The 19421-nt window shown below is 25.7% G+C and overlaps 2 protein-coding genes across 2 annotated transcripts; one reads left to right on the plus strand and one right to left on the minus strand.

The window, feature by feature from the left end:
• Nucleotides 1-159: 159 nt before the first annotated feature.
• Nucleotides 160-12531, minus strand: LOC112595057. The gene is given in 17 exon segments (XM_025340140.1): nt 160-352; nt 421-614; nt 1534-1786; nt 1901-2019; nt 2021-2155; nt 2220-2393; nt 2458-2502; nt 2504-2698; nt 2803-3076; nt 3174-3391; nt 3462-3659; nt 4488-5324; nt 5816-5957; nt 9951-10122; nt 10577-10813; nt 11294-11564; nt 12286-12531. Coding segments are annotated over 17 exon segments (3882 nt in total). The 5' UTR covers nt 12511-12531.
• On the plus strand, nt 7815-16774 carry LOC112595058 (glyoxalase domain-containing protein 4). Its single transcript, XM_025340142.1, has 7 exons — nt 7815-8018; nt 14394-14753; nt 14811-14860; nt 14952-15217; nt 16073-16228; nt 16315-16490; nt 16594-16774. The coding sequence occupies exons 2-7, from the start codon at nt 14667-14669 to the stop codon at nt 16717-16719; spliced, it is 861 nt and encodes a 286-aa protein (XP_025195927.1). The 5' UTR covers nt 7815-8018; nt 14394-14666; the 3' UTR covers nt 16720-16774.
• Nucleotides 16775-19421: the final 2647 nt, after the last annotated feature.

A 19421-nucleotide genomic window follows, 5' to 3' on the forward strand; every position in this document is an offset into this window, starting at 1 on the left:
TGTCACCAGGATTGCATTGTTTTAAAATAAATAAATTAAAAGTAGGCAAGTCAAAAATATGAAAATATTATATTTATCTTAATAAATCTTTTATATAGTAAATATTTGTTTGTACTTATTAAGTAGTAAGTACATTTTATAGGAATAATATTTTCATTATTAATGTTTCCATGTATTTGATGGGAATATGTTAATCAAACTGTCTCTAATAAGTGATGTTAAAATAGTTTCCAAATTATTTCTTGTTGTTTTTGATATATCATTTTGATAGTTTTGTTTTGAATTTTTTAATTGGTAATAATATAATGGCTTGTTATCAATTTCTTTTGAACAAATTTTATCTACAACATCCCTGAAAGAGTTTGGAGTAACCATATTAATTTATAATTATTTTTAAATATAAATTTATCAATAATTTACCATAAAATATTTCGAAAGTTATCTGTACAGACTAATTTTTGTTTTATAATTCTCTTATCTTGTTGAAAATTATGCTTTTTTATGTTATGTTTTGCTTCATTTATCCATTTACTAAATTCATCGATTATTCTAACATAAGCATACAGAACTAAATATTTTTCTTGCGGCTGTTTTTCTATTTTCATGTTTAATTTCTAAAAAAAATTTCATGGTAAGTATTTTTTAGTTTTTTAGTTTTATATTTCAATAGTTTTATTTCATAGCATGAGAATAATTGTAAAATTGTAACAAATATCTTAACTTTGACGTTACATCAACTATTAGTTATGAATATAGTAATTTAGACTTATATTTATGCATTATGTATGTAATAAGATAAGTTACTATATATTAAAAAAAAAATTTCACGCGAAAAGGAACCAATCAAGCTGAAGTCATAGTTATAAACTACATAATAATAATAAACAATATAGCGATTACAATAGAGAAAATAATATTAGCATTTAGTGTTTTTTATTATTAGATATTATTTATTATTCTTAAGTAGTAAAATATTCAGACTAATTTTAAATTATATTTTATACCTTGAATTGGTAATTATTCACACTATATAGTATCTTAATATATCACATATTTCTGTGTATTTTTTTTCAATTTTAAAGTATTTTTAAGCAATTTCAAGTCATATTATTATTTTTTAATATTTATATTAATATATTGTACGAGTTTTTAGAGTAAGTTAAAAATATTATACTAAGAAATATTATTTTCATAATATTTGTTTTGATAGGTTTTAAGTACTTTTCATCCGTAACAACAAATAACAAAATATATTAATTGATCAGTTAGAGATTGCATTGTGATAATATTTATTTTTCGTAGATGTACTAGTTGTCAAAGAGCCATTTTTGGTGATTTTTAAAAGCATTTTTTGATAGATTTTAGGAAATTTAAATTCAGGCCTTAGTTATTACTTGTATTTATATAAAAAAATATGCCTAAGTGCATTTATTTGTTTTCTTAGTTCGATTATATATAAGGAAACATTTTGTAAACTAAATAAAAATAAAATAGTATTATTATATTTTATAGATGGATATTTAAAATTTTTACTGGTTTATAATTGCCGCATTCGTTGATTATAAAATACCCTTCAAGTCTGTTTTTGTTTATATTATAGTTTTTTAATGACCGTTCATAATTTTCAATTTGAGAAACTAGCTTATAGCTAATATTTAACATAATTGTTAAGATAGCTGGTTCATTATAACTAGTAATGGACATTTCAAATATTTGACTTTTATATTTTTTCAAATTTCCTTTAATCGGACATATAATAGCTGTAAGTATTTTGTCAACTGTACACCTAAATCATATTATTATAACGTTTAACATGTTTATTATTATAATCGTTATATATTTTTATTATTGAAATATCGTTTGTCCATCTATCTGTATCAAATTACAAATAAAATCATACTCGTTCCACTCGTAAATAATTTCTTCATCACTGTTGTTATACAGGCAAAACAAGGATTTAGTATTTGATTGTGTTAATATTGGTTTAAGTATTATATTTTCCGTTGATAAAAATATTTTTTCTATCATTCTGCATTGGTAAAAATGATGACAAACCATGTCCTGGTGAAATAGTGGTTCTAGTATACGATTCACCTTGTCCTAAAAGGGTTATTTGGCGTCTGTAATAATTGTTTGTTAGTAGCATAATGGTAGCCTATAAAAATATAATTTTATTTATTCGAAATTTAGTTTAATTAAACGATTTTCTTAAAAAGCACCTCAAATGCACATAATCTGTTAGGTGAAAACACAAATAGTATTGGGTGTACTGATTTAGAGCTGAATACTCCATTTGGATTTAGACAACGAAAATATGGATGTGCAGGTGTTAATGAATCATCAATTATCGAATATGTTACATCACAATTATTGCTATTGTAGACCCAAAAAGCCTGTAAAGTATGAAGTATTATTAAGCTATTATTGATAGTACAATAAGATAATTTTATAATGAACTTGTGCTGGTGGATTATGATGAGCTATGAATACTGGTAAAAAATTTGAATTCTAGTTGATCGGCTGTTCCGTATTTCGGATCAAATGAAATTAAACCGTCTTTGAATGTTTTAGGTTTTATTAGCAACTCAGTGTTATATAATAGCGATTTATAAAATCCAATTGACCATTTATAATTCAAATTAATTTCATCTTTAGTTATAGTATTTAATTCAATTTGTATTTTTGAAAAGTTATTCATCTAAAAGATTGTAATTGTCATTAGTATTAAATAATTGAGAATAAAGTATTACAAAGGTAATTACAGGTTATTTAGGTTATACAATTAAATTTTTTTTAAATTACTTTCAAGTTAACAGTTGGAGTAATATTAATACTTTTGTAGTGTTCACACTTATTGGAAAGAGATCTACAGTTCTTATGGTTATTATTATTATTATTGTTTTTGTTTTTCGATGTGCATTTTATGCATTCGCTGTATTTTATTCCCCAACTTATTGGTATTTTTGAAAAATTATATAATTGAATGTCAAAAGTAGTTGATTCAGAAATTGCAGGTATAGTCCATATTAATGGTGAAGTATTTTTTGTATAAATTTCATCGAGTTTGTTATTTATTCTGAAATCAGTTTTGTGTTAATATATAATTATTAGTTGTATATAACAAGATAATGTACATATGACTTCTCTTGTTAATCATAGTTATATATAATTACTTTAAACAATGAAAAAGTTTGTTCAGAGTCAATCTTCCGAAATAAGGTATAGAATCGTTAGATATTTTTAAAATTTGCAATTTACATGTTATGACGTTCATACTGACCGTTATTGTAAAATCGTTTTCTTGATAAGATTCCACTTTAGGATCAAACTGTATGTTGATGAAAAACTTTTGAAATCCCAACTCTGTAGGGTATATGGATAAATCAATTTTCTAAAAAAACGTAATATAAAAATTTACACGCGTAATCATTGGGAATGTTAAAATTTTAAATATAACGTACACATTGATTTTGTTGAGGTGTGAATAGAAAAGTTTCTGGATTCAATTTACATATAGAAGTAGACCAAATCATAGATCTTGTTGGAATTGTAACAATTTTTATTTTTGCGTAAGAACGATTTTTATTTTCGATTATAAATCTTTGTATTCTTTCCATGTTAATTATTACATTGTTCAAATTACAATTTTCTGGCGTTACCTAATGTCAAAGAATTAAGGTGAACCGTTTATTTTTCGAAGAATAAATACTGTATGGCAGCTATCACAACTTTATACCATGTTTGATGTCATTCAGAATACTTATGTTACGTTATAAATTATATAACAAACCGTTTATTCTTATTTGTTTGTATTAATAATAGTATAGTGTTATTAATAAAAGCTAGTTAAAAAAAAAAAAAAAATAGTATAGTGTAATTTATGAGTGATGAAGATGACTATAGGCGGAGATTTGGCCACCTCTATGACGATTTAAAGAAAATATTATCTATGATTATATTTTAATTTATTAAAACGTTTATAAGAAAAAATCACGCCTTTTCATTTTAGTTCGGTAACTTGCCAACGCAATTTCTCGATTATGCGCAATATAGACATGGTTACGAACAAGTAAATTTCAAAACCGTGGTTCTGTAATTATTTTACATTATATTTTGAAAAGATTTGCATATAGATATCGAAAAGAATATGGATAAATTTTCATCGAATAATAGTTACCTATATAGTATATTTCATTGAATTATATTAAAAATTTTTTTTAAATATTTATGTTTATTTTAATGTCTAGTTTTTATGATAATGATGTGTATAATATATTTACTATCAAAATTTCACCTGTATACCTTAAACATTTTTTTTACTATGAATATGAAGCTTGATAATATAACGACCAATTTTTAAAAGAAAGTATAGGTATTATGAAAATAATATCAAATCCGGTATATATTGTTCGTTTAAATTTTGTTTAAATATATTTTAATAATTTATAAGCCCGGAGATGATTGACGGTGACGATTTTTAAGCTCACTTGGAATCGCGTTTTGCATCCGGTACCTTGGATGGTGACAGGTAGCGCGTTGAAAATTTCGGGATAGTCGTCGTGGTCGCAGGTTAAATAACATGTTGCGTCGGCCGTATACGTTAGGCACTCTGTCGGACGGAACGATAATCGCAAGTTACGTCTTTCATTTGGCCCCAATTCGCCGACTAGCTTATCGAACGAAAACACAAACGGCCACGGTGTCGTCCTCTCACATCTCTTAACTTCGCCCCGTAGCATCGATGACAGTCGTTCGAATTTCTTCACAGACACTGTTGTAGAATTGATCGAATACTCGTCATAGCTCTGATTCATTGATGAATATTCGTTGTCCTCATCAGGTCCAGCTTTCCTTTTTGGTTCATCATACTCCGATCCAGTATCCTTTTCCGGTACGGCGTTCTTTTTCGGTTTGGCGTATTTTTTTAATTCCGCGTCCATTTCTGATTTGGCGTTTTTATTCGATCCGTCATCTATCATTTCCGATCCGACATCCATTTCCGTTCCGGCATCTATTTCTAATTCAGTGTAATAGTCTGTGTATTCGACACCGATCTCTTCGTCATCAATTTCTTCTTTGGCCCCTAAACTCCACGAATAACGACGCTTATCAGGCGGAAACTCTATCACCTCATTGTTCACCGAGTGATGTTGACTATTCATTTCTATGCAATACCGTAACCTATGCCTAGTCATGTTGACTATCGGTATGTGCCCGTTCCACATATCGCAACCCACTTGAACGTCGTCCGGCACTACCACGTGATTCCACTCGCCGATTGTCACGCACCCGAATTCTGCACTCGCGTAGATGTCTATGCTAATCTGCAACCAATTCGATATCGATTTTTATAATCTATAATCATCGACATGCCTACCTTGCAGTGGTATATTTTTTACTTCACATACTTTTTGGTTTTGTTTGTTTATGTGTGTATGTAGGTATTGGAGGGAATAAAAAGGCCCATATAACGTACGTTAGATTAGAAACTTTATAGTACTCTTCGCTACACACACAAAAAGAAAAACAATTGACACAAACCATTTTTAATATTAATCGATTATGACTTACTACTAGCAGTTATTTAGTATAGAAAAGAATTTTTTTCAACAATATTTACCATATCACAATAACGTATACTTCAACTTTCATAAAATAAAAATATAAAATATAACTATCAAAGTGATTAGTTTATTCAAATTTTTTTTTAAAAGAGTTATTGTCTCATCTATACCTAGCATGTTCCACACAAATAATACGCCATTGACATTGAAATAAATTACTATAGGTATCATTAATTATAAAAGTACTATACCAAATTATTATCGAAACCGTCGAATATTACATCCCATCGTTCGGCGTAAAGCGACTCTTTGTTACTCGTTTTCATCAGTTGAAACACTACAATTTGATAATCGCTGTTTATCATTCCCATCATGGGTTTCGCCAAAAACATTCTATAATGTTAAAATTTAGAATTTTAAAATTATTGTGTCACCTAACCTTGGCTTACAATAATTTTTGGTTATCGCATGACTTGAATGAAAAGGTTTAGCAGTAACCGTTACTATAAGAATAGGAGTCGTTAACGTGATATCAGATTTATATTTTGACGATTATTGATTTTTATAAAAAAATTAACAGAAATGGAAGGGTTTAGATAGTTCGATAGTGGCAACTTATTAATTCTGCAGTATTCAGTAAGCATAATCTGAGAAAACCACTGCATTATATTGCCTGAGGATAATGATATGGTTGTTAATAATACTTATAGGCTATGGTCAATGCCACTGAAATTATTTAAGAGTATGCTACACTGACATACGGTGTTTTCAATCTCCATCTTAAAAATGTATAACGGAACAGCATAGCAAATTGTTTGATTTAAACAATCTAATTAACTCTGGTATACATATACAGTAAATTTACCTATTATCAAATATAAGAGTAAGAATATTACCTAAGTAGTGAATATTTTTATACTATTAAATTTAATAATAGGTAAATTGAATATAATATTAAACATGCCAAAGTTAAATGGATTATTTAGATTCAACAATTTAGTATGCTATGCGTTTGTAAAATGGAGATACCACATGTGAATATAGTCATTTAGCGTTTTCTTAAGTATTTATCCAATTCTGCTATACATAAAAATATCAGTTCAAAAGCGTCCAGAGAAGTATTTATTAGGGTCAGGAGGGAGAGGGTGTAGGTACACTAAAAGTTTAGGTTCAATTTTTACTTATAGTTTTAAATTGCTCATTATAAAATATTTAATCATAGGTACATAATATATTTTTATAATTATGTCTTAAGAGGACGTCACATCCGCATTTGTTATTGTATTGTCTCTTTTTACTACAAAGCAAATTTTATGTTCAAATTAATCGAATTTACTCTATTATTTTTAGTTAAATGTTTTGACCTACTATTCAATTTAAAGATAAGAATCTTTTTACCAACTTTTTAGTATTAATTTTATTTTAAGTCCCACAAATTTGTTGTTTTTTTTTTTTTGATATTTTAATTTTGATACAAGAATTGTTATTTTAAATTTTACAATAAATGTTCAATGTTAAATTACCTAATAGGTTACCAAGTTATAACAACTTTATTATCAATATATTTACTCAATATTATTGCTATTTAATACTAAAAAAGTAACATAAGTATGTAAATAATCAATAAGTAATAACTTAATATAATTTTTATACAATAAGATAATTATGCATATTTAATTCTTGTGATATTTAGTAGGATCAAAGATAAAAATAACTAATAAATATATTGCTATTTTTGCTAAGATTTTTATTTCATAGCTTTAGGGCAGTGGAAGGGATACCTATCTGGGCCTCGAGGAGTTTAGATTAATAACTTGAAAATATTAAAAATGTATACACAACATTTTTTTAGTGTTTGATCAAATCAAGGGTTACCTATTGATTAATGAGATACCCATGTAACTTTAATGCTCAGACATAACTTGGATTAAATATTTAAATACCTACGTGTAACGTGTGGAATATTATAAATTATTATTTCTTCGGTTTAAAATATGTATGCATTATGAATCATTATACTTAATATAATTTTTATTTTAACCATTTAAATGGTCATACTGTAAAACTATATAAAAAAACCAACATTTTTGATAAAATTGATATCTTATCAAATGACTGTTAATATTTATCAGTACTGTTTTATTTAGTTATTACTTATTAGATAATAAATATTACATTCAACACTAGTCACTACTCACTATAGTCCTCTTAAGTTTTAATCGGTTTACTCTTTTTGAGTCAGTATTGTTCAAAATTTTAGCAAACGTATATCTTAAGAAAAGGTTTACTGTTTACTACTAATTTAACATTAATACTTAATGTTAGTTAGTGCATTAAGATTCAAGTGAATAACTAGATAATTTAGTTATTCAAGCTTTAAAAGTAAATTTCATTAATATTTTTTTTGTTTGTAAGTTATTGTAAACATTTGGATTTCTGTTAAGTATTATTAAGGTAATTTGAATTATTTTATAGTAATTATTTTTATTATTATTATTAGGGCAAAGGACTTGTAGATACCGCTAAAATTTCATCAAATATGCATACTTGTTTGTATTATGTACTTATTATTTATTTAAAATTAATTTTTTTGATTGGAAATTTTAAGCCTTGAATATTATATTAACTCTTATTTAAGGCAATTCTACACTTAAATTTCTTGAAATAGCATTTTATATTGCTTCACAAAATTGGCCACATAGTCCAAAAAGCTAAATCGATACCAGAAAAACCTCATAACATAAGATTTACATATTTGTCTTTAACTTTAATATTTTTATGGTTATGCAAAAAAATTTACAAATATTACAAGTCCTCTGCTCTGTCTATTATACATATTTATTTATCTATTTACTCTAATTTTGATTTTTGTTAATATAATACTGCATAGATTATTAAATTAAAAAACAATTTGTATCTAATTTTCATATTTTATATTATTGGCATACGACAATGAAGTTTTCATTGATAGTCAGTTTATAAAAAGTGGTAATCAAGGATGAACCTTCTATAAGCAAAAAGAAGGTTTAGTTACTAAAAAAGCTATATTAAAAACAAAAATCATTAAATACTTTAAATAAAAAGAATTTTATACTTAAAAAATTATTTAAATAACCGGCATTCAAATACTTTATTACACTGATTACTGTCTATCATATATAATCTATTAAACCAGATTGAAAAACTTATGAAGATAAATATGCGTGTCTATGTAGGTAATATAATAGAAGTTTATTTTATTATTATATTTTTTTTGAATTTCTTACAAAACAAGTCTGAAATTATTAATTTAACATTTACTAGATCTTTGCTGATATGCATAGCTAGACCACTATTTTTGAGGTTGTACAAAAAGTGAAGAGCTTACAAACAGCTTAAAATAACTTGGAACATAATAAGTATTTATTTTTCTCAATATACCATATTGTATAAAATATTTTAATTAATGATAAATCATAATATTACTTCAAAATAGTCAACATTTTATGGAAAAAATGTTTTTATCCTAGTTGTGACAATGCCTATGCTATGATGAAAATGTTTGTAAATATGTATAGTAGTGACCAATAGCATGGATACTAACCAGATACTTTTTATTTAATGAGTTCAAGTTTAGATGTAGGTATTGTGCTAAAAAATAATTTTCCACAATATATATATATATATATATTATATATATGAAAATGTATAGCTCATTTATTTGAAATTTTGTGGTCCTCGCAATGATTTTTTTTTCTCTATAAAAGCACTTAGGTATTATTAAAACTTTAAATGAGATTTTTAATTATTACATTTCATAACATTAATCTGTACATAATATTATTTATTATGGATTTATGGTACTTCATAGTTTATGTTGTTTATGATATTAAAATGAGAAATTATTTATTTTTTTTGTTAAATGTGATGTTCTATATATTGTATACAAATATAATATACTATATACAAAAGTCAATATTTTGAGGTTCTTTAAATTTAAATTGTGATGAAAAGTAATTATAATTCAATGATTTTATTATTATTAATTTTTATGTATTTTGAAAAACATTTTAATTTTTAGTATTAAATTAGGATATATTATAATATTATGTAGGTATATTTATATTATTTTCTTTATTGATGATATTGTTAAATTTTACATATTTGTATGAATCATATTATTTATACAAAGTATCTTTTTTTTAAAAAAAAATGAGTTAGGAATTGCTTCATTCAAAATAAAATTTTAATAGCTATAATTTTTTTTCAATTCAAATTTGTAAAAAAAAAAAAAATAATGTTTGTTATACAATATACGTGATAATCTTAACTTTTTTCTCTTAATTAATATGCGTGTTATGATTTTTATTAACAAGCAAATCATTTGCACTCAACATTTGGACTTACGATTTATTGGGCGGTCGTAATTCAAACGTCGTCGGTACATACACGATTTTTTTAATCAACAAAGTGGCGAACACGGGTGTAGAAGCTGGCACGGTCGGTGGCATTACTATCACGCGGTTTTTGAGTTTGCATGTTGATTTCCATCCGTTAAAAGGCTTATCGGAAGAATGTCCTAGATGTTAAAACAATTTTGTATAAGAATAGGTGTGCCTAGTTCTACGCTGATACTATTGCTCCTGTTTGCAGATCAACATGATGGCAAACGGGAATACGTATTATATTATACTTGTGTACCATTTAACGTAAGACACTCATTATATTACTTCATATAAGAATCGTGAGTATAACGGTACTTCGTAAAATGTTAATCGATACTCGATAGTCAACTATTCCGCTCATCCAAACTTTAAATACTGATAAAGTTATGAATTATAACTAGTGGACTTCTTCTCCAAAATTTGATTTGTATAGATCGAAATACTCAGAAAAATATTTTGTTGTAGAATGTGAAATTAAAAATGTATATTGTTATTCAAGACACTAAAAAAACTTAAAAAATATAATTGTTTCCAAAAACGTTAATGAGTATCTTACGTTAAATGAATTTACTTCGTTTAAATGTATACCTGCGACTGTTAATGAAATATTCATCGGAACAACATACATGTGATTCTGAAATGCATCATTCATAGCCAACAGTCGTGAATTGTTGGTGGTCCCAAAATAAACGTTAGCTTCAAACTCAACGAAGTAAATATTTGGAACGATTTTTGGTCGAAACGTGCACTTCAACTTTTTCGTATCGTGGCTATCGATATAAAACTGCTTTGGACTTATTGTGAAAGGGTTATCACTGCTGGGTTCTGCGTATGAGAGGGGATATATTATTATACATACACCACGTTAATATTTAGTCCCTAGAACAGTTAAAAATCTTAGGTTATGATGCAAATTGTCGTTGACCACCTGATCTCGCTGGTACTTGTGTTTGCATTCAATATATTTTGTTGTCTATATTATGATTAACTTGACGGGCGGATAGTAGACATTTGTAATAACCTAGTGAAATATATGCTTAAGCCCTATTGTAATATTATAAAGTTGAAATAAATAAATATTTGATAGATTAAAATTAATTTTTTATTCAGATTTTACTGCTGTAGATTAACTGTAGTGAATAATTTTTCTAATTAATGAGTGGGCTAATAAATAAAAATCTATAAAAACATAAAATGTAATACGTGTGTACTTGATAGTTAATTGTTCTGAACAAATTTGCGGTAAATGATGGTAATGGGTGTACACAACAATATGCGACGATAAAAATTTTATTAATACTTAACCGTGTATCCAGTTTATGAAAAGTGTTGTATCGGAATCGTTGTGTACGTTAAATTTCAAGGTTTTTGTATTCCTCGCGTAACCGAATCGCAATTCTTTCGGTGATACGATTACTCGATGTTGTACATCATTCCTAGGATGCGCGACGTCTTTAAAGAATTCGATGTAATTGTTTTTAGGTTTCGGCAATGGTCCGAACGGCGACTTGAAGTAGGAAAATGGATCCCCTATCATCGTACCAGAAAATGCGTATATATCAATGTAAACGGGGTGCTAAAACATAATATCATAATAAACTTATGATATACAATATAAGGAGTGCAACCCTACAGCCCCGTAAATTATAAATAGAGCGTAATAGAGCAAATAGAGACTAGAGTGTCATTAGTTTTAACAAGGTACGCTATAATAGTGAAATAAATGTGGAAATATTTTGAAGATACATATAAATATGTATAAATATAAAGATCGTAGAAAAAAGTGCATAATACCTTTTTAGGTACTCATATTGTAAACTACAAAACGAATTAAAATGATTTTTCATTGGTTTCTCGTTAAAATATTAAATTTACCTGGAAATACATTTTTAATATCATTAAAAAAAAACGGGTTGGTGAAAAAAAATTGTATATACTTTTTCTGTAGATAAGTCGGCAACAATTTGATATTTAATTTAAGAAATTGTTCAACATTTTTCGGACTTGACCAAATTAATTGTTAATGAATATGTATGGTTATATTCTGTTAAATAATGAAATACAAATTTAATAATTTTTAAGTATATCAAAAATATGAAATACTCAAATACTGAATACAAATACCTATAAGGCTATAAGTACATATTATTATTATTTAATATTTTAATAAATTAGGTCATAGGATGGTATTGTTCTGTTGACATGAAAGTACCTACCCAAGCTTTAAGCATATAATATTATATATTTTAATAGGGTCACTAAATAATATACCATTTACGAATATATAGATTCCTTACATGGTACGCAATCAGAATATAGAGCCGTTTATAATAATATCCGATTTTAATGGGTTTTAGTTCCAATTTGATCTGAATCCGATTTTGAATGACTCCGAACGATGGATGACATTTTATCGGACAATTCGTCCAATCATATTGCACGTGATACTGTCCAGGCATTTTAGAATTGTTTATTAAGTTTACTGACTTGATAATTGGTTCATCTCCTTTTGATTGGCACATGAACACTTTGGTCGGTGAAATTTTCACTGATGGGCCTTAAAGTTATAGGTACAAGTGGCATATACACTGTATTAGTAATTTAATAATATATTTTATATTTATTGAACATTGTAATGGTCCCTATAATTCTACTTCATACACTGTACCTATGTACTTTCATTAATTATAAATATTTTTCGTATCATACAATAAAGTTTTTAATTCGTTTTAATTAATTATTCCAGTTCAATATATTTTAATATTTACTATTTAGTGTAAACTATTGTAATTACCGTAACATGATCCTTGTACTCGAACCGTGACCTTTTGTACTATATCAACATGACTATGTTCACTTTTTGATTCGAACTCGCCAGATTCATTATAAATTTCTTCAATTTTATCATCTGTCGAAAATAACGTGAAGTACTCTAACGTATTTTGTACAAATACAGATTTTGGAGAAAATATGACTGTAAAAGTCGTTTTTTTATTTGGAAATATTCGTGTAGTTATTGATGGCTCAAATTCGATCGAATCGGCCAAATACATAGATTCATTGTTATTTTTTACTTTGAATTTTGTGATTTTCTAAAAATGAACAAAACAATAATAATGAAGTGTTATTTCTTATCAATATTCTCTTTTAAACGTATTAGGTACATTAACAAATACATTTTCCATAAATGATGGGCTCCTAATATAAAAATGTACCTACAATTAATAGGTATTACATGACGATAATTAATTAAATACTTATTTTTAATTTTTAAAAGTAAAATAATCATGTAGACTATAGGTAGAAAATTTCATAGTTTTATGTCAACATGCTCCATATTTTATTCAATTTAGAAAGTTTTATTTTGTGAAAAACCATTAAATAAACAGTAAATATTAATGGCGTATGAAAATAATATTAAGTTATTGTAGTTTTTAATAATAACTGTAAAAAAAAAAAAACCCGTGAACTTGCTTTTAGATCGTTTGTTATATCGATTGATCTCTTATGAACGGAACCAACTTGGACGATACCAAAGTCGATATTTATTAAATATTTGTTTGCGTTATCGTTGTTTGTTTCAGACACTGAATACATAATTTTGTACGGTGTTTATTACTAAGTTATGATATACAATTGAGCATAATTACGTAAGATAATACAATAATAAATTTATATTTTAAATATAACTGTGAAGTAAGCACTATTCTAGTTAAATTTAGAATAAACTTTATAAATCGCCATAGTAATTGTCATAAATATTGAATTGAAAAAAAATACAATCTTGTTGATTTATGATAAATTTTTTTCGAATAATTATTTGACTAGAAAACTACACAAATTGTAATAATTACTCTATATACTTTTACACATTATTTATTATTATTAGTTATTTAATATTATGTAAAAGTATCATAGGCTATTTATTTAATAAACAAATAAAAGAGTATATTAAAATGTATGTTGAATTAAACATTTTAGAAGTAAAGTAAAACATTTTTTTTTTTTGTATTTAAAGTAGGTATTTAATTAGAACAATTAGGTAAAAATGTATTTTTTTAAAAGGCATATTATTTAAAAATTTGGAAATTTTATATCTCCAAAACGGCTAAGTCCTAGGTAGTTTAATCCTTCAACTAATTTTTAAATCCTAATTACACCTCTGGAAAATTAGGTAAATAATAACTAGAAAATATACACAAATATTGATGGACAGTTTGGATAAATGTTATTAACATTTTTATAGTTTTGTGATTCTAAGAATCTCTTTGTAAATCTTGATAATATGACTTTCTTACATGTACGGAAATTAAGTACCTATAATTTAAGTTCCTACACCTATAATAATATGTAAAGTATAAAGTATCACTAAAATATTTTGATGACGTAATCATTTTAATTTCAGATTAAACAGAGCGAACCGGTTTGTCCGCCTGACCCCCTCCAGCATTATTGTGTACCGTGAAGTGTATAGTGTGTACACTTTAATAATTATTATAGTGTCCGATATTTGCTACTTGGTACTTTAGTTACTTACCAAATTAGTTAGATTTTGCCTTTCAGTTCGTTTTAATAGTGAAAATTTTTGAAGTACTCTGTATCGACTTAAAAAAAATAAAGAAACTTAAGAAATTGTTATATTTTTACTTTGAAAAAAGCATCTACTGTCTGAATAGAGATGACGGGACGTGCATTACATTTTGTGTTCAAAATAGCCGAAAGAACCAAAACCATAAAGTTTTATAGAGAACTTTTGGGAATGAAAGTAATTATTTTCATAAAATAAAGGAGTTCAATGCTCTTAATCTTTTTTTTTTCATAGATCTTGAGGCACGAAGAATTCACTCAAGGTTGTGAGGCGGCGTGCAACGGGTAATTATTTAGTTAAAGTATATAATATACATATAAGATATTTATAATTCAATCAATTTTTATATGATTACTATAAATTTAATCCTTGTAGTCCATATGACAACCGTTGGAGTAAAACTATGGTCGGATATGGACCAGAAGACACTCATTTTGTAATTGAACTTACCTACAACTATGGTGTTGATGATTACAAGCTTGGGAATGATTTCCTTGGAATAACATTAAAATCTTCAAAAGTATTAGAAAATGCTAAATCTCTCAGTTGGCCTGTTGAAGTTGAGGATAACATGTCCTATGTTGTAGCACCAGGAGGATATAGGTTTTATGTGATTGATGAACCTCAACTTGTTGATAAAGGTATGCACTTAGAGTATTATATTAATATAAAATAAACTAACTAAATCATAATTGACAAGGAAAATTAAGTAAAAATTAAAAATTTATCAACTAGTTTTTATTCAAATAATTTATACACAGCTAAATTGTATATTATTGAAGTATGTACGTTTTTATAATAACATTTTTGATAGATTTAAAATAAATTACAACTACAGTACTTTCAAAGTAAAAACATAAAAAGTGGCTGAAAACATTTTTTTATTTCTTTTTATTTGAACAGCTTAACTTTAAACTTATTAATTTATTTATTGTTTTTCTTTTATCATCTTGTATTGTGGAGTTTTAAGTACATACCAATTTTATTTTTATTTTTTATGTTTTTATATCTGGTTGTTCAATGCAGTTAAATCGATATTCTACAAATCTACTGTATTATTATTACTGAAAAATAAATTAACAACCAATTGCAATTTCACAAAGTTAATTATTTCTATAAAACTATATACAATATACATTTCATTGGGTATTTTAATGGTAAAATGCTTTTACCACAGTATCTAGTAAAATGCAGTTTCTCACAATTATAAATATATTTAATTTTACCTATATTAAATTTTAAAAGTAATGTTTTAGTACTTGGTGGTAGTACTATTTTATATTTTTATAATTAACTTTTGAGTTTTTTTTTTTGATTTACTCCAATACATCATACCAATTACATATTTTGTGAATAGCAGATGTTTTTCTTCATTTTAAAATAATAAATTATTTATTGTATAATTGCTTGTTCCATTTCTTGAAGAATTGAATATTGTTCTATATAAGTTAGTAACATTTTAATTTTGTATTAATTATTAAATTATATTATTTTAGATCCTGTCGTAAATGTCATGTTATCATCTACAAATTTAACAAAATCTATGAAATTTTGGAATGGTATACTTGGTTTAAAAATTTTCAATCAAAACGAATCTTTACTTGAATTAGGATTTAGCGAGGATCAAGCTAAACTGAAGTTAAGAGATATTGGTAATTTTTAAATTGAGTTTTTTTTGTTTTATTTTTAAATATAAAACAAATTATTAATATATTAATTATTTTTTGTTTTTTTTCAGGGGAACCAATTAACCATGCTACAGCATATGGAAGAATAGCATTTTCAGTTCCTACATCTGATTTAGAAAGCTACCAAGAAAATGCTAAAAATAATCAATATAAAATTTTAACTCCTTTTGTAACCTTAGACACACCTGGAAAAGCTTCAGTGTCTGTGGTGATATTTGCTGATCCTGTAAGTTATATTGCCTCAATACATTTTAAATTTTTTTATTATGAATGTTTGATTAAAAAACATGTGAATATGTAAAATAATCGATTAATTTATTATTCTTTAGGATGGACATGAAATATGTTTTGTTGGAGATAAAGAATTTCGTGAGTTATCTCAGTTTGATCCAAATTCAGAAAAGCAATTGGATAAGTATATTGTTAAAGATGAAGCGAGAAAATTGAAAAATTAAATGTTTGTAGTTATGACAAAATTTTATTATTTATGTTTTTAAATTTATATAACCAACATATATTTGTAGTTTTATAAATTGTTATTTATAAAATTTTACTAATGGTAATGGATTAATTCATTCTAAAAATTATATAGTATATATTATATAAAATATTGTTGATGTAGTGAACATTATTCATATAATAAATATTATTGTAAAATTTTAATGTTTTGTCCAAAAGAAATATAATGTTTCATGCTTGGAATTAGATGTATTAATTGTTTATTTACAAATATATTATTTTAACCTGAATATAATAAGGTTATTATAAGGACTTTCATACATTTGCAAATTTTGTCTTGTTAACTTTATTGTATGATTAGTAAGTACATAATACATTTTACAATTTTTGTGTACAAAAACTCAAAGTTTTTATTATATATTTTTAATTTTTTGATACATAGGTGCATATTTATAAATTCATATTTGATGATTTTTTAGTGCATAAAAGTCCTTATTTTAATTATAAATTGTAACTTGAAATAAACTATAAATATATTTAAATTTTTAATTGCAATGTTTCTAATAAACATGTAAACTTTTGAATTTTTAAATAATATAATGTGAATATAGTTTTTATTATAAGCTTTAATATATAAGTATCATTACCAAATGCCGCGTATAAGAGACCATAAATGAAAACATCTATTCTGTAATTGATCAAACACGGGGATCAGATATAATCAAATTTACACATAATTTATTCTCTTAAAGAAATGACACTCAATAGTTTAATTAAATTAAACCAAAAACTGTAAAACAATATAAATAATATAAAAAAATCAATCTTTAAAGTGTAATATATTTTCATTTAATTAGTTTCAATTAGTATTTTTTTAATCAAAATGTTATGATATTTTAAATATTTCGTAATTGAATAATATTTGATTTTTACTAATAAATTATAAAAGTATTTTTTTGTTTATGTATATAAACTAATAATTAATGTTCAGACAATTCATGTTTTAGCACTGAAATATAAATTATTCTAAGTGCTCATATAATCTTTAATTAGCTTTGTAAATTTGCAAGAAAAGAAATTGATTATGCAATGTGGAATTTTATTTTAAATTAATTACCTGTACCTCAGGGCACAGATTGTATATACCGTTAAATAATAGAAAAAAAATTAATTATCAAGAAAGAAAAACTTATCTTAAGAGATGTTTTATAATGATATGGCCTTAACATTAATTTATTTTTATTACACATATTTTAATTATAGAAAAGAGACATTTTAAATAAACTAAGACTATCAACAATTTTAAAATAAATTACTTTAAAAGCGATACAAGCATACAGTCAATAGGTAAACATTAATATAACTACAGATTATTACAATAAATATTTGAATAAAAAGAGATAGGGGAAACTTTATACTATGAAAGATTATTTACATGTATAATGAATACCTACCTACATTTTTCAATAGTATTTTATGATTGTAAAAAAAAAAAAATAATTTTTAAATGCTTTAATTACATAGGATTTTCACTGTTGAATTTTCTGGACTAATTAAGATTTAAAAACGTTATGAAATAAATTATTTTTCTTCTGATATTTTTAAGTTTTTTTTTTTTATTATTGATTTTATCTAAGCCCGGCAACTAAGTCCATTAGCTGTGTATAGGAACAGTAGTTTTTTTAGTGTAAGATTTGGTTAGTAGGGTTGAAACACTTGTGTGTATAGTGTATGTCAGTATGTGTGCCATGGATTTGTTACTAAGAAGTCGGGTGGTCACCCATCCGAGAGCTAGCGACGCTGGCCGATGCTTAACCTCGGAGTACATTAGTGATTGAGGCCAACCACTGCGCCACACCAGGCCACTTTTAAAGTTTATTTCATCGGACACGTCCAATTTATGTAGTCTATTAATATAAAGAACTTTAAGTTGATCCGAGTGACATATGGTAAGTTTATACTTGCAATACGATAATTTATCGAGTAGGTGTACAAGTAAATGCGTAATGTTTACATATTATAATTACTTTATAATTTTTTAAGTTATTTTCTCTTAACTACTAAGAACATTTTCTGTTTTAGAGCAGATTAAAATATAAAATTGAATTTCAAACGAGCACCTAGTTAATCAGTTACAACTTACAAGTATTTAAAGTTTAAATAAAACAATAAGTCGAGTGGCAAAGGGGAGTATTGTCCCGCAGATTGTTGTACTACTATTGCGCTCGCGTAAACTTTAAACTTTAATTAATTATAAGAACTTAGTAGGTATGATTTTTTTTTTTAAATTCTTAATAATTTCTTACCCAGATAATAATGTCTTTAATTCATGTTTTTGATAAGTATATATAATTCACTGTAGTTGATTTATGACTATTATTTATTGTTATTATCTGTTATAGATTATATATAGAAGATGGATTGCATAATTCGATAATTCCGTCAGGCTGATTTATCCATTTGAAATTTAAACGATATTATTAAATTTTTCAAACGTTATACATACGTTACGTATAATGTAATACACGGTGTGTATACATTATACAAATATTGGAATATATGACACGCATAAAAAACTTCTAACAAAACACGAATAAAGGTAAAAATCTCTCAATTCACTTGAAATCGAGAAACATTTGAACTGCGTACGAATTACGAAATTCACTAATGATTTAGGTAGTTTTTAAATGGTTCACGT

The sequence above is a fragment of the Melanaphis sacchari genome, unplaced genomic scaffold (assembly GCF_002803265.2).
Source record: "Melanaphis sacchari strain LSU unplaced genomic scaffold, SCAv2.0 Contig24_pilon_pilon, whole genome shotgun sequence".
NCBI classification, from domain to species: Eukaryota; Metazoa; Arthropoda; class Insecta; order Hemiptera; family Aphididae; genus Melanaphis; species Melanaphis sacchari.